The 20,498-nt window shown below is 41.3% G+C and overlaps 1 protein-coding gene across 2 annotated transcripts in view; it reads left to right on the top strand.

The window, feature by feature from the left end:
• The window catches only part of atp13a2 (ATPase cation transporting 13A2), a 119,524-nt gene that overhangs the window by 74,123 nt on the left and 24,903 nt on the right, over nucleotides 1-20,498 (top strand). For both annotated transcript variants that reach the window (XM_073031816.1, XM_073031817.1), the window contains exons 11-18: nucleotides 516-647; nucleotides 7,241-7,399; nucleotides 8,586-8,696; nucleotides 9,532-9,578; nucleotides 11,417-11,605; nucleotides 11,696-11,902; nucleotides 12,962-13,066; nucleotides 14,640-14,796. In XM_073031816.1, the coding sequence (XP_072887917.1) occupies nucleotides 516-647; nucleotides 7,241-7,399; nucleotides 8,586-8,696; nucleotides 9,532-9,578; nucleotides 11,417-11,605; nucleotides 11,696-11,902; nucleotides 12,962-13,066; nucleotides 14,640-14,796 (1,107 nt within the window). The remainder of the gene's footprint in view (nucleotides 1-515; nucleotides 648-7,240; nucleotides 7,400-8,585; nucleotides 8,697-9,531; nucleotides 9,579-11,416; nucleotides 11,606-11,695; nucleotides 11,903-12,961; nucleotides 13,067-14,639; nucleotides 14,797-20,498) is intronic.

Here is a 20,498-nt window from a genome sequence, read left to right as displayed (position 1 = left end):
AGTATTTGTCTTTTGCACAATTTATTTTATTTTTGTCGCTGTTTATCACAACGTTTATGTCTTGCCACAATAACAGCAAACTTCACAACATATGTCAGTGTTAATAAACATGATTTGGATTCTGAAATCTTCATTATGCACTTTCATTTTTGCTTTGTGTTTTTGCAATTTTATTAGATATTTATTAGATTGAAATTATCAACAGCATTTGGTATAATTGTTTATGTGCAGTCTCTAATTCCCTGATAGTCATTCCAGTGCTGTTCAAACCACTTTAGCATACAATGGAATTTTGAAATTAGCATATTATATATTTGTATGACAACTGTAAAGTTAGTTTATATCAGCAACATTAATCAGTGTGATAACCTTGTGTTTTGTATGTGTGGTTGTATGTTAAGTCAGCTTTTGACTCGGTGGGTAGCCATTGGTATCATCCTTGAACTTTGTATTGGTTCTTACTGGTTTGTAACTAATTACTCTGGTAATTAGTTTACTGTTCTTTTTCTTTACAGAAGAGCAAATGGTGAATTCTCAGGATTTAGTCCCTGGTGACTGTATTGTGATCCCTGAAGATGGAATTCAGGTTCCTTGTGATGCAGCACTTCTAACTGGAGAGTGTATGGTCAATGAGAGCATGCTTACAGGTGAGAACCAAACAGAAACAGTTCTTTTTTCTCCCCCACACTGCTGAAGTAGCTGGTTGAGTCTGTGGACACCCAGCTCATCTCTTAAAAGTCTTGCCTATTACCATCCTTAATACTTAAGCAAGGTTTCTCCTAATCTTTTATTTCAAAATGTGGCACTACTTTCAATAATATCCATCCCTGTAAGACATACTTGAATAGGATGAGATTTATAACAAATCAGCACCTTCATGGTCACCATTAATGATTAACTCCAAACTAATTCAATTGTGTGAATTTAACTTTCCCACCTACCTTGGTTGAATTAAAACCTATGTTTTAAGATCAACGATCATAGTCATAAAATGCTCAAGTCCAGGATCAAGCCCTTTGGCCCGTTTAGTATGTGCTGACCTGTTTCTTTTCTGCCTATTCCCTTCTATCTGCACCTGGACCATAGGTCTATTCAACTTTTCTCTAAAACTCAGGTCCACAAATCCCAGCAAACATCCTTGTAAATATTCGCTGCACTCATTCAAACTTATTGATGGCTCTCTAGATGACCACACTGCACACAGTACTCCAACTTCAATAAGGTAAAAGAACCCTTGGGAATTAGTGATCACAATATAATTGAGTTCAGCTTGAAATTTGGAAGTGAGAAAGTAAAGTCTGATGTAGCAGTATTTCAGTGGAGTAAGGGAAATTACAGTGGCATGAGAGAGGAGTTGGCCAAAGAGATTGGAAGGAGCTGTTGGCAGGAATGTCAGCAGAGCAGCAATGGCCTGCGTTTCTGAGAAAAATGAGGAAGGAATACATGTGTATTCCAAAAATGAAGAAATACTCAAATGGTAAAGTAGTACAACTGTGGCTGACAAGAGAAGTCAAAGCTATTGTAAAAGCAAAAGGAGGAGCATACAACAAAGCAAAAATTAGTGGGAAGATAGAGCATTGGGAAGTTTTGAAATACCTACAGAGAGCAACTAAAAAATTCATTAGAAGGGAAAAGATGAAATATGAAAGCAAGCTAGCAAATAATATCAAAGTGGATAGTAAAAGTTTTTTCAAGTATGTTAAAAATAAAAGAGAAATGAGAATGGACATAGGACTGCTAGAAAATGAGATAGGAGGAATAATAACAGGGGACAAGGAGATGGCTGATGAATTAAATGAGTATTTTGCATCAGGCTTCACTGTGGAGGGCACTAACAGTGTGCCTGATGTTATAGTGTGTGAAGGAAGAGAAGTAGGTGCAGTTACTATTACAAGAGAGAATGTGCTCAAAAAGCTAAGAAATCTAAAGGTATATAAGCCACCTGGACCAGATGAGCTGCACTCTAGGGTTCTGAAAGAGGTAGTGTTAGAGATTTTGATGGCATGAGAAATGATCTTTCAGAAATCATTGGACTCTGGCATGGTGCCAGAGGACTGGAAAATTGCAACTGTCTCTCCACTCTTTAAGAAAGGAGGTCGGCAGCAGAAAGGAAATATAGACCAGTTAGCCTGACCTCAGTGGTTGGGAAGATGTTAGAGTCAGTTGTTAAGGATGAGGTGATGGAGTACTTGGTGACACAGGACAAGATAGTACAAAGTCAGCATGGTTTCCTTCAGGGAAAATCCTGCCTGACAAACCTGTTGGAATTGTTTGAGGAGATTCCAAGTAGGATAGATAAAGGGGATGCAGTGAATGTTTTATATTTGTACTTTCAGAAGGCCTTTGGCAAGGTGCCACACATGAGGCTACTTACCAAGTTAAGAGTCCATGGCATTACAGGAAAGTAACTAACATGGTTAGAACATTGGCTGATTGGTAGGAGGCAGCGAGTGGGAATAAAAGGATCCTTTTCTGGTTGGCTGCCAGTGACTAGTGGTGTTTTGCAGGGATCAGTGTTGGGACCACTTTGTTTTATGCTGTATATAAATGATTTAGATGACGGAATAGATGGCTTTGTTGCCAAGTTTGCAGATGATATGAAGATTGGTGGAGGGGCAGGTAGTGCGGAGGAAATGGGTAGAATGCAAAAGGACTTGGACAGATTAGGAGAATGGGCAAGAAAGTGGCAAATGAAATACAAAGTTGGAAAATGCATGATAATATACTTTGGTAGTAGAAATAAATATGTGGATTTTCTAAATGGGGAGAAAATCTAAAAATATGAGATGTAAAGGGACTTGGGAGTTCTTGTGCAGTACACCCTTAAGATTAACTTGCAAGTTGAGTCAGTGATGAGGAAGGCCAATGCCATGTTAGCATTCATTTCAAGAGGTCTAGAACACAAGAGCAAGGATGTGATGCTGAGGCTTTATAAGGCATTGGTGAGGCCTCAACTTGAGTATGGTGAGCAGTTCTGGGCCCCTCATCTTCAAACAGATGTGCTGGCTTTGGAGAGGGTTCACAGGGATGATTCCAGGAATGATAGGGTTGTCATACGAGGAACGTATGGGTCTACTTACTGGAATTCAGAAGGATGAAGGGGGATCTCGTTGAAATGTTTCGAATGTTGAGAAGCCTAGACAGAGTAGATGTGGAACGGATATTTCCCATGGTAGGAGAGTCTCGGACAAGAGGGTACAGCCTCAGGATAGAGGAGCGTCCTTTTGAATCAGAAATTTCTTTATACAAGTGCAGCTGTGGAGGCCAGGTTGTTAGGTGTATTTAAGGCAGAGATTGATAGGTTTTTGATTGGACATGGCATCAAAGGTTACAGGGAGGAGTCTGGGAACTGGGGTTAAAGAGGAGCCATAACTGGAGGATCAGCCATGATCGAACGGTGGAGCAGACTCGTAGGCCTGATGACCTGATTCTGCTCCAATGTTTTATGGTCTAAATTCAGCCTCTCCAACCTCTTGTACAACTTCAACATCCCAACTCCTATACTCAGTGCTCTGATTTATGGCTATTGTGCCAAATGCTCTCTTTATGACCCTATCTACCTTTCAAGCCACTTTAAAGCAATTAAAGATCTGTATTCCCAGGTCCTATTGTCCTACAGCAGACCTCAGTGCCCCGCCATACACTGTGGAAGCTCTACCCTGGTTGATCCTCCCAAAATGCAACACCACACAAATGTCTGCATTAAAGTCCATCTGCAGTTTTCAGCTCATTCTCCCAGCCAGTCCAGATCATGCTGATGCTTTGATTGCCTTCCTGTCTGTCCACCATGCCCCCATTCTTGGTGTCATTTGCAAGTGACACTGTCCTGACATCTAATTAAATCCAATTTACCCCAACACGAAAAATGCTAGAGCTTTGTGACAAGCGAGGCAGCATCTATGGAAAGAGTTAACGACTTGATATTTCCATTGATAATTTTTCATCAGAACTCACGAAGTTATAAAGTAAGTTTTTTTTTTGAGTTGCAGAAAGTAGGAGGGGCATTCTACAAAGGCAATATGTGTACTGGGTGAAAACCCAAAGAGACTGATGCAAGTCCTGGGCTGAAACTGGCAGTCCTGATGAAGGGTCTTGGCCTGAAACATCGACTGTTTACTCTTTTCCATAGGTGCTGCCTGGCCTTCTGAGTTCTGCCAGCATTTTGTGTGTGTTGCTTGGATTTCCAGCATCTGCAGATTTCCTCTTATTTGATAGTGCATTGTGACTAGCTGAATCCACATTCTTCAATCTACCAACCTAATAAAAGCCAAATGGAGCTGGTGAATTCTGTTTGTGCTTTGATAATCCCCAGGGCTTTTAAAAGCAATTACCTAGCAATATTGGCAGACAAGTACCATGGTTTGAGGTTGATTTTTTTTTTCCTTCTGTATTTTTGCCAAGAAGAAAGTTGCTGGGTTTGATAGTACATCATCACCCTTCACTAATTCAAGTGGTATGATTTATTTTCTCATTTTTAATTCTACTGCCCTTTGTGTTTGTGCAAAATGCATAAAAGAAGATGAAATCTGTGTTAATACCTATTATCAGTTTCTAATTCTTTTTCATGCCCTTCAGTCCCATCATTTCACTCATTTGGAGTCCTTGCAACTTGTTAATTGTTTTTCTTCCACTGTGGCATCTGTTATTGAGAAAGGGCAATGCCAATTCAATATGATGGATTTCAGGAATGAGGTTTATCAACATCAGGCACATCAGTAGAACTTCTGGAAGGAAACCTGGCGGAAAAGTTGGGCGGGTGAAAGCTAGAAGAAAGATTAGAAAATAGTTTTTTTAAATGGGCCTTTGAGAGAAAATGCATGGGGAACTGAATTGGAAGAGAATTTCAGGGAAAAAAAGAGGCCTGTTATCTCCAGGAAACCAATATTAAGTAGGACCAACCAAGTAAATTACTGTAATTGAATGATTATTTTCATCCTAATGAAAGATTAAACGGTCAGCTTTGTGACCTTGGATTAGGTTCAAGGAATACTGGCACCATTACTGGATGGTGATATGGCTGTTTGGTTTAATCAATAGAACAAAAATAGAAATCTTGGTATCAATGAACAGAAAACAGGAGAAAAAGCTGCAGATGCTGGAAATCTGAAATAAAGAAGAAACTGTCAGGCAGTATCTGTGAAAAGAGAAAAATAATAAGATATTTCTGACATCTGGTTTTGACATGAACCATAATCTCTGTTACTGATTCCACAGATACCATCTGTTAGTTGTCTACTTCCATTCATGACTCAACATTTCAGAATTGCGGATCTTCGATCTAATCTAACAGTACTGAGGCTGAATGGGGAATGCTTGTGGCCATTAGATCAAGAGTTGGGTAGTCTACTCCTATTTCTTACGTTCTTGTGTTGATTCTTTCTGGAAGTCCTCCGCCATAGAGTATATTTAAAGATAATATCAGTGCATTTTTGGTCACTGCGGGAATTGGGGCTGTGTAGATCGACAGGAAAATTGTATTGAGAGACAGGATTACCCATACTCTTATTGAATGACAGTTTAGATTCGAGGAGCTGGTTGGCCTCCTCACTGCCTCTGATTATGATCACGTAAAGTACCTTGCAAAAGTCTTAGGCACCCTAAATTTTTTAATATAAATTTTGATTCAGCTGTTTATTTTTTGTGTTCTACATTAGGTTGTCAGAAAAGAGCAAATTTTAGATTTCCAAACTTCCATTTTCCAAAAAAAATTAAATGTTACTGAGAAATTTTTGTATTTCATTAAAGAAAGTAACGTATTAAGTGAAAGACCACTTTTCAAATAAAACTTGATTACTTTGTAGGTATATAACCCAGCACATGATTAAACAAAGACATCAAACAGGATGCTAATGATTAATGCCATAAGTTGTATGTGCTAAACTGATTAACTGAAATAGAAATGAGTGTGGAAGGAATCAGACTGGGCAAAGGACAACCAAATTAAAAGGTGAGGCAGATGTGATAGTTTAACCTTCAAATCATCAATTCTTACACCATGGCAATAGTGAGCTCAGCAATAAGACACAAGGTGGTCATCTTTCATCAGCAAGGTCTCTCCCAAGCAGAAATTTCACAGCAGACAGAAGTTTCAAGATGTGCTGTTCAAGTTGTTTTGAAGAAGCACAAAGAAACTGGGAAGGTGGAGGACCAGAAATACAGTGGTGGGCTGTGGAAACTGAGTGCAGCAGACAGATATATCAAAGTGACATTCCTTCTGAACTGGAAGACATCCAGCACAGCTATCAGCTCTGAACTCATAGAAACCACTGGAACCCAAATACAGCCCTCCGCAGTCCAGAGAAGTCTTGTAAGAGGTGGTCTTCATGGAAGACTTGCTGCCAAAAAGCCATTCCTCCAAAGTGGAAGCAAAGCCAAGAGACTCACCCACGCACAAAAACCCAAGGACTGGAGTGGTAAACAGTGGCAGCGAGTAATCTGGACTGACGAATCAAAATTTGAAATGTTTGGTTCAAGCACGAAGCAGTTTGTCCATAGAAGAGCTGGAGCATGCTATGTGGATGAGTGTGTGCAGCCGGGAATGAAGCACGGCAGAGGTTTCCTGAAGGTATGGGGATGCATTTTTGCAAATTGAGTTGGTGATCCTGTCAGAATTAATGAAATGCTCAATGCCGATAAGTACAAGCAGATTTTCATCCAGCACATAACACCATCAGAGAGGCATCTGATTGGTCCCAACTTCATTATGCAGCAGGACAATGACATAGCCAGGGTCGTAAAGAACTAGCTTCAACGAAAAGAAGAGCAGGAAGTTCTGCAACAGATGTTTTGGCCGCCACCGAGCCCTGATCTCAACATCATTGTGGCTGTCCAGGATTACCTGGAAAGACAGAAGCATGCGAGACAACTAATGTCTTCAAAAGAACCTCAAGTTCTCCTAGATGCTTGGAAGAACCTACCAGCCGTTTTTTTTTCTTCTTATAAAACTGCACAACAATGTACCTAAGAGAATTGATGCAGTTTTAAAGACAAAGGATGGTCACACCAACTATTGATTTGATCTTGTTTTTTGCAGTTTACTGCTCTTTATAGTATTTTTTGATATTTAGAAACATTTCATTAGTTTTGAAAACATCTTCACTTTACAGAATTCTGTTTTACATGTGCTCAAGACTTTTGCACAGTACTGTACATAGATAGAGAAAGGAATTGTGTGCTGTGGGAATGTTTCAGAAACGAATGCAACAAAAATAATTATTACCACTGTGTGATATTTTACCAGGCGAGAGCGTACCTGTGATGAAGACTCCTCTACCTGTTCAAGATGTGGCCTATTCTTCTGAAGAACACAAGCGGCACACACTTTTCTGTGGAACTCAGGTTGTACAGTCAAAGAGCTACAGCATGGATCAGCAAGTTTTGGCTGTGGTAGTGAGAACAGGTACTGATTGGATAGAACCAGGGATCTGCTAAACCCAGAATAAGAGTGCATTGGTATTAGACAATGTTCAGCAAGAGATTTTAATCTGGTGGTTAACTGTGTAGCAGGAATCTGCCATGCTACCCCCAGATTGTGCTTGGGTGACAAAAACATATTGCACCATCAAATTTGTTGTCTAATCAAAAAACAATATGATCAGGGGTCTTCCTCTAAAAGGTGACTTTAAGTAGCCTGGAATTTGATAATACAGGACTTCCCTCTGAAATTTCTGACCTCAAAGTAGAGGACGGATAAATAACGGAAAGTGTATGAATCACACCACATCTCTGTGTGAAATGATTAGCAGCTCAAGCAGCTATTACCAGGAGAGATATGGGCTGATGTTTAAAATTGTGGCAGTTCATCAAAGCTGGAGGAAGTTAGAAATGTAATAATGCTATAGATATGCCTTGGGGGAAAGCAAGTGGTAAAGTCAGTAATGAGCAAATGAAAGCAAAAATCTGTGATAGGCTGAAGGGAAGGTAGAAGGCAAAGGCTTGGGTAATATTTCCTTATGTATTTTTTTCAGGCAGGAATCATATAACATTGAGCCTCTCAGATAAAGAGTGGGTGAATACCTGTAATTTTTTTTAATGTGTTTTATTTCTCAGAAAAGCCATTTATAAGGATTAAATCTCATGGAAGTAATGTTGATATATCCTAGAATGATTTCTAAAAAGAGCTGATTCTGCCTCCAGTGAGGATATTGAAAGATATTCCAAAGTAGTTGGGGAGTGGGGGGGACCTGTCAAAGAACCACAGGAAGGATCAGGGTTGGTGGCTCTAATACTTATAATGCTCCCTGCCAGCCGAGGCAGCTTCCATTTGTTTTATCTGCAGCACGAGACATACTTATTGCCTTACCAGGCCAACTTGTGTTTGGATTTCTTTTCAGAGGTAGGAACAGGCAACATGAGTTATTGCTTTCTCAAATTGCATTAAAAATTTTTGCCGATAATGAGAAAAGGTAGAAAAGATGGTTGTTCAGCTGTGACTCCAGAATTGGCATATGTGAAGAATGGCTTTCAACTTGAGCAACTGGATTCTGTAAGCCAGTGCCATTGAGGCATTGTGCTCTATTGTCAGCTTGGTGCAGTTTTTCTTTAAGAGTGTAGACAGTTAATTCCTTGCACTTCTTTCTCTGAAGGCTTTTGCACAAGTAAAGGAGAACTGATCAGTTCTATTCTGTATCCTAAACCTCTGGGATTTAAATTCTACAAAGATGCGATGAAGTTTATCTTCTTTCTTGGAATACTTGGTAAGTGTATTTTTTTTTATTTGTGAGGAATCATTTTGCCTTTGTCTATAATTATGGCACTCCCTTTTCTTCTGTAAGAAAACAAGTAGTATCGACTTGCCCTTGTTAAGTACCAGATGGAAAGTGAAGGGCTGTATCTCCAATTAACTTATTGAAGTCAAAACTAGGTGCTGAGATTTTGAAATGAAAGCAAGGTACTGAGCAGGTGTGGCAGCATCTCTGGAGAAAGAAGCAATCAGTATTTCAGATCAGTGACCCTTCAGTTCTATAATAGTTGTTCAGTTACTCTTAATGCAAATGTTGCCTCACCTGCTATACATTTCAGAATGAATTGCCCTCATTAATAAAATTAAAAAATTATATTTTAAGAACACAGATTCCACAAAGCTGGTATCGGTGAATTTATCACATTTAGCTTCCTTATTCTGGCAGTGGAATAAATTAATCTTGAGATACTGGGCATCATATTTAATAGCGTAAATGCAAAGAAACCATCTATAAATGCTATGCTTTCAGTTTGGGAACTAAACACCAGAAATGACTAAAGATTCCTGCCCTGGGTTCTTGCTTATAAACACGTATGGACCTCAGAAGAAGAAAAATCAGGTTTGTTGTGATACTGACCTTACCCAGACATCGCTCAAGCACCTCACTTGGCAAAGTATTAGCATTTTTCAATATCTTATGACAAGCCAGAGAAAAATATAACAGGCAGTTAGGAAGGAAACTAGATGTTGCAATTACCAAATTCCTGGTTACCACAGAGACTATAACATATGGTATTAAATTATTATCAGGTTTGATTGATGACTGACTTTGTGATTTTTCTTTACAGCTTTGATTGGGGACATATACAGCATTGTGATTCTAGAAAAACAGAAGGCAAGTGACTCACTGGTCTTTAATTAGCAGTTTCAGACCGCGAAGAGACTTTTTCTTTGTATCACAGATAGCATTTTGCAAATCCTGAGAGCCGGAAGGGTTGTATAATATATAGTGGTGTGGGAGAGTGAAGGATGCAGCTCCCTTTCTGAGTTCTCTTCGGGGAAACTTTTTGAATGGGGACCGGGCTCTTGTATATAGAAAAATATCAGCAAAATTGACAGACCTCCCATATATTTCAAAAAATCATGAGTTTTAAATTGCAATAGAAGGTATAAGCTATATTATTTCATTGAATCATTGAAGGATACACCATGGAAGTAGGCTCTTCAGCCCATCAGGATTGCACTAGCCATCAACCACCCATTTAGGTTGTTTTACATTAATCCCATTTTTTCCCCCCAAATTCTCATCAACTGTCCCAAGCCTTCCAGGTGCATCTGCACATTCACTTTATTACTGTATGTGCATTTGCTCATTAATGCAAATATCTAATCAGTCAATCATGTGGCAGCAAACTCAATGCATAAAAGCATGCAGACGTGGTCAAAAGGTTCAGTTGTTTAGACCAAACATTGAAATGGAGAGAAAATATGATCTGAATGGCTTTGACCGAGGAGTGATTGTTGGTGCCAGGCGGAATGGTTTTTGAGTATCTCAGGAAGTGCTGATCACTTGGGATGCTCATGCACAACAGTCTCTGGCGTTCACAGAGAATGGGGCGAGAAACTAACAGTTCTATGGGTGGTGACGCCTTGTTAATGAGAGGTTAGAAGAGAATGGCTAGACTGCTTCAAGCTGACAAGAAGATGACATTAACTCAAATAACCACGTCTTACAACGGTGGTGTGCAGAAGAGGATCTCTGAATGCGCAACTTGTCAAACCTTGAAGTGGTTGAGCTACAGCAACAGAAAACCACACCGGGGTCCACTCCTGTACCTAATAAAGTGACCACAGAGTGTATGAACCCATGAACACTACCTTGTTATTCTTCTTTTGCACTATTTGTTCATTGTTACTGTAACCAGTAGTATTTTGTTCTGTCTTGCTCCGTACTGCTCCCGCAGAACAGCAATTTTTATGGCACGTGTCAGTGATAATAAATCTGATTCTGATCTTATATTACAGTGGTCTATTAATCTATCAGTCCTTTGTAGGAGGAAACCTTTTCAGTTAAAAGGTGCATAGTGGTTAGCATAATACTGTACAATACCAGCAACCCGTGTTGAATTCCTGCTGCTGCCTGTAAGGAGTTTGTACGTTCTGTCTGTGACTGCGTGAGTTTCCACTGTGTGCTCCAGTTTCCCCCCCACAGTCCAAAGATATACCAGTTGGTAGGTTAATAGGTCATTGCAAATTGTCCCATGATTAGGATTAAATCGGGATTGTTGGGTGGCGCGGTGCAAAGGGCCAGAAGAGCCTATTCTGTGATGTATCTCAATAAAAATAAATAAATAGATAAATAAAATAGGGTCCTGTTTGTTGATTGCAAAATTAACAAATAGGACCCAAAGTTAGGATTGAACCTAGGTCTTTGGTGTCATGAGACATTGGCTCTACTAGCTGTACTACTGCCCTACCTTCATTTAGTTTGCTTCTGAGGTTTTGGTATCCATTTGGGGAATTCTAAAATTGTGCCACGTAATTCCGAGAAGTACAGCTCGGTCCAGTGAACAAAGGGTGCTCATTGTTAAGTAGCGTGTAAAGATCATCAGTTTTCATCAGAATTCAGTTTCTGCTTTCACCGTCGTCTTTCCTTTTTGTTGTTAATATGTTGTGGTTTTGAAGTAACCTGGTCTTCCCTATAGTGAGTCTTTCTTTCCTTCACGTTTGTAGGTGTCAGTGGGCCGACTGTTGACCCGTATCCTTGATTTGATCACGATCATTATTCCACCTGCTCTCCCTGCTGCCATGACTGTTGGGACAATCTATGCTCAAGACAGATTGAAAAAATATGGGATATTCTGTATTAGTCCCCCACGCATCAACATCTGTGGCAAACTGAAACTCATCTGCTTTGATAAGGTAGATGTCCAATCAGCAAAGGACTCTGGTTTAGACTTGCAAGTGTAAATTTTCACCAACCATTCTCAAGCTAATTCCTTTCCTTCTCAGACAGGGACACTTACAGAGGAAGGCTTGGACTTCTGGGGAGTTGTATTGGTGGCAGGCAAGAACTTCAGCCCGATTATTCGTGACACTCGGCACCTGGATAACAGTCAAATTCTGCACGCACTGGCCACCTGTCATAGCGTCACACTGCTGAATAGTCAACCAATTGGTGACCCACTTGACCTGAAGATGATTGAGTCAACTGGTTGGGTAAGTCAATAACTGGACTAGCTTTTCCAATGTGCTCTCACTAAAAGGAGAAGGCGACAATATTTGGTTTCGTTCAAAAAATTGTAGAGTATGCAGAATTTGCAGGGTTTACATCTGCAATTGATTAAAGTTTAGTTTTGCAAAATCTCATCTCTCCATTCTCTAAATGGTGAATGTAGTTACAGGAGTGGAGGAACTCCTTTCACCCAGAAGGTAATGGGAGTTGGGAACTCACTGCCTAAAAGGGTGGAGGAGACAGAAAAGTATTTAGACAAGCACTTGATGAACCATAACCTACAAGACTAAGAGAAGAGAAGAACTAGGCTGTCTAGCCTGTGTGGATGCAGTGGATTAAAAGATTTCCACCTGTGCTGTAAACTTAGTGATTTTCATAATTCTATTCAGTCCTGGCAACATACTACAAACAGCACTGAGGTAAATAAGCAGTTAATTAATTCCAGGTATTAGCCACAAGGCATGAAAAGGAACAACAATTACAGGTGTTGGTGTTCTTAAGTTGACTATCTGCCAGGTGTATCTGGAGAACTTCAGAGACTTCTTTTAGTAGAATTGAGATTTTTTCTAAATGCCAAAACCTGATCAGTTGAATACATCAGTGGAAGGGTTTGATATGCTGCCTAGGATTTTCTTACATTGCATGACTGAACAGCTAAGTCCAAATCACAATTTAAAATGAATCATTTAAAAGTTTTGTTTTGCGAGCTGCCTTTCCTCTCGCAAGATCTCCACATGGTGGAGAGGGGTCAGAGGGCATTTGCCTGTGAAATATATTCATTAGCATCTTGGTGATCATCTGGCTTCCAAATTCCATTCCCCTTTCACTTGAATAACTTCATGACGCTGCATTTGTCATGGTCATGAACCCCTTTCCTCATTTCATGTGACATTTGGAGCATCAAAATACAAGAATATAAATGAAAGCAGGTGATAGTTTGCAGTTCAGTGTGGTTGTTCTATGTGGTGGTGGTATTTGCTCTGTTGTTAGTTTGTCCATAAATTATTTGTATTTACATCAGTGAACATGTGCTCCATTTTCAGATTCTGAAAGATGAGACTACGGTCTTGGATGTGAACAGAACATTTGGAATGAAAGTTCTGGCTGTCATGAAGCCTCCGCAGCTGGAAGAACAGCCGTCTGGAAGCGTTGAGTGTTCTTGTTTAATAATTGATTCTGGGGCAGAATTGGCTATGTTCCAATGTTCCATTCTAATCTCTCTTTTGAACTGGGCCGATACGGAATTTCCTATTAATGATATCTGTGAGGAGTAACTAGAAATGTTGCGATGGTAATTGCACTGTTCAGTGTGGTACTGAAGCATTCAGACCAACAGTATCCCTGTTTCATTTGTTTACCTGTATAGGGCACAGATATACTAGAAGTAAAAGAAATATCGTGCTGGGCAAAGAACTATCTATTGGGCAATGATAAATTTGCCTGATATCGAAGTCCTGCGGATTAAGATTAACATGGGACGGTTATGAGATGTTCCCACTGTGAATAGCTTGCTAGCACTTGCTATCTATTGTTTGAGCCATCTTTGAGTAGAAAATAACAAAGGTTTATTTTATATGAAAAGCATTAATTAAATTGGCCTTTACCCAGATGATCAAAACTAATCAGATACATTTGATAAATTTGTGGAAAATCTGCAATGGTTCATTCTCTTCACTACTATGTTGACGCAGATCGATTCGGCGTCTTGTTCAAGGCTAGTAGTACGTGTTCCTTACTGGTTTGATTTAGCACAGCTAATATAGCGGTATCCTGTGCATTTACCTGATTCTTCCATTATTGGCAAACTACATAATTGGCAAGTTAAATTAGTAAAATTAGTGGATAATGTCTTCAGTTAGTCTTGCATCACTTTGAGAAAGGTGCGATAAAATGTGGCTGTTCTCTAATAAGAATCTTGATTACAACTGATGTGGGGAAACGGTGACACAGCCTGACTACTTGTCACATCCTTGGAAATAAAATATAAGGTTAGGCTGAGGTATAAAATTCATTTATAAATATTCACGGGTTAGGAGTACAAATATGGTGGTTGAAGCAGTAGAAGATATAAGCAGTGACCATTTCATTGGATTCTAGCTAGAATTGGAATCAGCTTCAGAAAAAATGAAGGGATTCAAAAGGTAAAAGCTGAGCAATTTTTTTTTAAACATAGTACCCTGTATCATACATCAACTATTGGAGAATAGTGAGGGTAGAGTGAGCTGTTGGCAGTATCGTGGTACTGGTAGGTCACTGCTGAGATGTATCACAGCTGAAAGAGTTGCTTCCTCACCACACCAGCAGTTTGAAATAAGTCCGGACCACTTGTGTTGTCTGTGTGGAGTTTGCATTTTTTCCATATGTGATGCTGCACTTTACCCTGGGTCCTCTGTTTTCATTCCATATCCCGAAGGGATATGCCTTTTGGTAAATCAATTGCTCACTCTGAATTGCCCTTAGTGAGTGTTAGAATTGGGAGCAGTTAACTGGGTTATGGTTGGAATAAAATGGGTGAGTGTGGGATTAATATAAATGGGTGTTTCATGGTCAGCACGGATCCAGTGGGTTGAAAGACCACTTTGCTTGTACTATTGACTCCTTGATGGTGGGATAGTCTTTTGTGTTAAAGAATGGTCATGTGAAGGCATTGCACCTGACAGTGGGTGTTAAGGGGTTGATTTATAATTCTTGCCACATATCCGTTCTTTTTCTCAAAACTAGAAACAAGAAATGATGTTGGGAATTCTTCGTCGTTTTCCATTTTCTTCAACATTACAAAGAATGAGTGTGATCACAAAGAAACCAGACAATTCGCCACTTGAGGCATACATGAAAGGGGCACCTGAAATGGTTGTCAGCCTCTGTGCAAAGGAAACAGGTAACTGACCTTGACTCATAAACTTCAAATTTGCATTACTTCTGGTTATTGGTTTAAGTGATTTTTCAGTGTTTAAAGAGTAAAACTGTAGACAGTAATAGATTAGTTAGGGTTAAAAACTTTACAAAATTAGGGGAACATCAACCATAGACACTATTTAATTTCTAAACTCTATTATTTAGATTCATGGTGGTCTCTCATTTTTGCATACTAGGTAGTAAAGAGAGAGAAAAGGTTAGGGTGATTGGACAGTAAAAGCTCTGAACATAGAAGGTATTTTAGCAGGTCCTGGATTGGGCAACTAGCTCAGACAATGGGTGTTATGTCAACTGAATGTATGGAAATGCTACTTCACATGGGTTAAGGGTTGGTGAGGGAAAATTACAGATAATTTCTTCATACAGAGTTATTGAAAGAACAACTGTGACAGGGCTAGAGAAAACTACCTTAGAGAAATTGGGAATAAGTTGGAATAATAGATGCTGATTTTTAAGACATTGAAGAACTTCGACTATTATAAAAACTGGGTCTATATTTCTTAAAATTGGATTTATTTAAAAATTCATCACTGGTTGTTCAAACAGTGAATATATGGAATTTGTTGGAGTCCTGACATGATGGCATTTATATTAACAAGATATTTTCATATTTGAATATGATATTTTCTTTCCAACTTGGCTGCTGTGATAAGGTGTGATAATGTTATCAATATTAATGTTACTTAACAGTGATATTTTGGTGCACAATTAGAAGGAGCTACATTAGATAGTATTTAATATGTAGGTGCCTGGAAAGTCATAGATTATCAGATGCCTGTGTAGCAGGCTGAATAAGTTTAGATAGATGAAATTGCAATAATCTAAGGCAGGGGTTCCCAAACTGGGGTCCACAGAGCCCTTGGTTTAATGGCAGGGTCCATGGCATAAATAAGGTCAGGAACCCCTGATCTAAGGTATGAGACAAATTTCTAAGACTGAAATTATGTGTGTTTGAGAAGGGGTAGGGGCTTCAGCGTGACTGAACTGGGCACAAGTGAGATGAAATGGGAGAATGGTGACCTAGGCTTCATCAACTTGGATGCTAAGTGTTATGTATCCCGTAACTGGATCACTTACCAGCAAAGATAGAGAGGTCCGCTGAAGTCTGATGGTACCATTTTCAAACGTTTTTATTTATAAAGGGGCACCAAAGTAAGGTTAATACAAACATTCAGATACCATAAGTCGTCAATACTCAATCTAAAGCGCAGGTATAGTAATAACCAATAAGAAATAAACTCTATCGTTGTCTAGGGGTAATGTATATATTGTCCGCCGTATATCTGAAAGTCTCTTGCGGCCACTGCAGTTCTACCAGCTGCCGTCTGTTGTGGTGTCGCGTTGGTGCACTTTGTTAAAGAGAGAGAGAGAGATAGAGATTAAATGAAACAGTTACCCGGCGGGGTTTTTTTCCAACCTTTAGGAGTTCGATTCGTCGAAGCCTCGTTGGGGAATGGACGCTCACTTGTGGCCTCCCCTGTAGCTAAGCCGTTCTTTCATGGTGAGGTCGCTAATCCCAGGCAAGGAAAAGACGCACACGAACCCCACCACCGGCTGTCGCTCTTAAACGCTGTCACAGGATTTCCAGCGTGTCTTCTGGTGCGTCTGGGGGGCCGTCTTTACAACCCCTCTTTTATCTGAACTCACGGGGTCTCAGATGTCAATCACAAAGGTGTCTCCACAAGACAATGACCACAGTCGCCAGCTTTGCCTCGCCGTGAAACGTGGGACACCACACGTATCTCTCTCTTCTCTTGGGTCATTGACCCCCCCTTCACTAGGGCTCTGGCGATTCTCACAAAGGAGGGGGCTGGGATCATAACACCTCCCCTCTTAAAAACGTTTTTACCAGCGGTTAAAACGGAGTGGTACAGAGTCTTACAGAGTTTTAGGATTTAACATAGTACAAAAGCTTTTCTTTTACCTACAGAGCTGTACCGTCATACATTTTTCAGCGTCTAAACAGTTAACGATTACAGTGTCACTTCCTTTAATATGGTAACATCTTGTCCCTGACTAAAGGCTGGTAGCATCAGATTTCAACAGGCAGGGGTCCAAGGGGGTTGTCTTTGTTATTCACATGCTTTGTCAAAATCCCGTACAGCCGGTTTTCCTATTTAAAAATGGCGCCCCCATTAGCCGTCACCTCTTTTCTGGTGAGTTCCTACGTGGGGGACCTGGGTAATTTGGCGAGGTACTCTCCCGCCTTTCCGTTCCATAAGGGTTATTCTCTCAACACCGTGTCCCAAACTTAAATCATCATGGGAATTTCCACCCAAATCTTTAATGTTACACAGGTAGCTAACCCTTTCGTCAAGACCATGCAGGCTGATGGATTTCAGTTCGAACCTTTCCCTCAGGCCGCATTTAAATTTCGGCCTTTTCACAGCGCTCTCTTGAATAACAACAGCGTGTGGGGCACCTTTACATTCCAGATCCACCTGTAATCGATGCGCAGGCACCGCGTTACCAAGCCCTCGTTTCCGTAGCTTGGTTGCTTCTTCTGACACCAATCTAAACTTTAAATTTTCTTCACTCGATTTGGGAACTACAAACTTCCCGTTCCCTTCAATAATAATGTTTATCCCCCCATGGTCGAGTTCCACTTTAAGGTTCACCACCCCTTCGTGTACCAACACCTGGGAACCCTCCCTTCCCCCAATTACCAGGGTTAACCCTGTCTTCACTGAACCCAGTCCATCTGACCCACAGGGACTGCATTCCTTTTCAACTGAATCAAATACCTCAGACTTTTTCTGAGCTCCATTACTAGGTTCAGTACCACGTGCATCCACATCTTGGACACACTCAAACGGGACATCTGCCTCTTCCAGGCTTTCAATACCCGTACCCTTTTCAAATTCTAACTTCCCCTGATCCTCCCAGTTCCTCTCTGGGCAACTCCCTTCCGGAATAAACTCAACCCCGCGGGCTGAAACAACCTCGTCTGCCAACCCAGCAGACCTCTCCCAGGTAATGGCATCCTTTTCATCTAGGACTGCCTTCATCTCATTCTCGGGAACACCTTGATAACTCTCAACTTCTTCAAACAGGGCTGCCACCCCCGACAGATCATCCATGTCCAACTCTGGACCTTTTAACAGTTGGTTCCGTTTCTCCTCTTTATTTCCTACCTCTAGGACCTTTCTCTTCGCTAAGGGCAGATCTCGCTCCTCTCCCTTAACCCCTTTCACTTTACTACTCTTCGGTTTACCACCCTCAGAACCCTCGTGGTACAGGGTCAGTAGGACCGTCTCGGCCAAATCAATACTGGCCAGATTTAAACTGCTCGCTTTCTCAGCGGCCTTTCTCGACAGGCTGCGAATGCTCGCACCTGTGGTACAGACTGGAGATGCGAGGGGCGGGGCTGCAATCCTCACAGGCTGTTTGAGTCGTGTCCAAACCTGCTCCCCCCCCGGCTAAATCATTTCCGAGGAGGACGTCTGCGTCAGTTCTCGGGAATTCTGATGGCACCCCTATTTCGACTGGTCCAGATACCAGCTCACAATCCATAATTACCTGATGTAGGGGCACCATTTCTATTCTTGTACCTATCCCCTTCACGGCGACCATTCCCCTTCTCTGACCGAAATCTAGTATCTCACAGCGGATCAACGACAGCTCCGCCCCGGTGTCTCGCCAGATTCAGATGGGAATGGGTGGGTCTCCCCCCTTCACGGACACGGTTCCGGGTGACAGCCAAGTCTCTGACCCTTCTCGTACTCTGTCTACCTGGGCTCTCTCGTCGATTTACTGATTACCACGGCACACCCGATAGGGACCGCTGCTCTCCCTTTTTCTGGCTCCTTTCTCGGAGCAAAGCACCTAGAGGCAATATGTCCTCCCTTTCCACAATTAAAACAGGTCAAGCCCGGAAATCTCGGGCCGCCTGGCCTTTCCCCCTCAACCTTACCACTAGCTCCCGGCGGGACCTCTGCCTCAGCTGGCGGACTTTCCCTACCGTTCCGACGGTCTCTCGGGTAACCTTTTGGCGAGGAAATCTTTATCCTGTGGGTTAGGGCATATTCATCTGCGAACCTAGCAATTTCTGAGATGGACTTATTCGCCTTCTCATTCAAATACATCAGGATCTCCTCCGGAACACACCCTTTTAATTCCTCAATCAGAAATAACTCCCTGATACGCCCATAATCCCCGTCCACCTGTTCCGCGGTGCACCAACGGTCCAAGAGCACACCCTTTTCATAGGTTAGCTCGGTATACATTTGATTCCACCCTATCCGTAAATTTCTGAACCTCTGTCTATACGCTTCAGGTACTAGCTTGTAACTCCTGAGAATGGCCTCTTTTACTTTGGCATAATTCTCCGCTTCCCCTTCCTCGACGGCCAAGGCCGCATATGCTCGTTGTGCCTTCCCCTTTAACACACTTTGTAACAACGCAACCCACTGCTCTTTGGGCCACTTTTGATTTACTGCCACCTTTTCAAAAAGCAAGAAATAACTATCAACATCCGACTCTTCGAATGGAGGTACTACCCTCAACTCCCGACTAACATTAAACCTCTCCTCTCGATCTAACCCTAGATCTCTTCGCTCTTTCTTTAACTTCTCCATCTCCAAGTCATGTTCCCTCTGTTCTCGTCTCTCCTCATACTCTCTTTGCTTTTCAGCTCGTTCCCTCTCGTTCTCGGCTACTTCTAGCTCTTTTAGCTGAATTTCATGCTGTCTTTGCTTTTCAGCTTGGTCCCGCTCTTTTCCCACCTCTAACGCCTTTAGTTGGAGCTCCTGGTCCCGTTTCACCTCTAACTCCTTTATGTGGAACGCCTGCTCCCTTTCTTTCTCTTTCTCAGCCCTTTCTTTCTCTTTCTCAGCCCTTTCTTTCTCTCTCTCAGCCCGTTCTTTCTCTCTCTCAGCCGCTTCCAGCTGCTTCATTTTAAATTCATGTTCCAACCTTAATTTCTCCAACTCTAGCTGATCCATTCCACTCGCTGGTACTTTTTCAGGGATATTTTCCAAGACCCCAGCTTCGAACACTTTCTTCCCAATGTAATACCGAGTTATGGCCCCTCGCACCTCCCGCTTTTTCATGGACGACCTCACTTCTGTGAGGTCCAATCCCTTCACCAAATTTAACAAGTCTGATTTGGTGGCCGCCTCTAGCGCCTCTACAGTCGGGTTTTTCATAATTTCATCCACGTCCATCTTTGCTGGTTTCCCGTCTGGCTACCCGTACCAGATCCAAATTTTTTTTTTTTTTTTTTTTGACTTACAAACCCAATTCACTGCCCTCCCAATTTTGGTTTCAAATCTCGAGACGAGGCCCCACGTTGTTACGTATCCCGTAACTGGATCACTTACCAGCAAAGATAGAGAGGTCCGCTGAAGTCTGATGGTACCATTTTCAAACGTTTTTATTTATAAAGGGGCACCAAAGTAAGGTTAATACAAACATTCAGATACCATAAGTCATCAATACTCAATCTAAAGCGCAGGTATAGTAATAACCAATAAGAAATAAACTCTATCGTTGTCTAGGGGTAATGTATATATTGTCCGCTGTATATCTGAAAGTCTCTTGCGGTCACTGCAGTTCCACCAGCTGCCGTCTTTTGGTGGTGTCATGTTGGTGCACTTTGTTAAAGAGCGAGAGATAGAGATTAAATGAAACAGTTACCCGGCGGGGTTTTTTTCCAACCTTTAG

This window comes from Hemitrygon akajei, chromosome 29 (genome assembly GCF_048418815.1).
Source record: "Hemitrygon akajei chromosome 29, sHemAka1.3, whole genome shotgun sequence".
NCBI lineage: Eukaryota > Metazoa > Chordata > Chondrichthyes > Myliobatiformes > Dasyatidae > Hemitrygon > Hemitrygon akajei.
The sequence above is the reverse complement of the archived record's forward strand: the minus strand, read 5'-3'. Positions and strand labels throughout refer to the sequence as shown.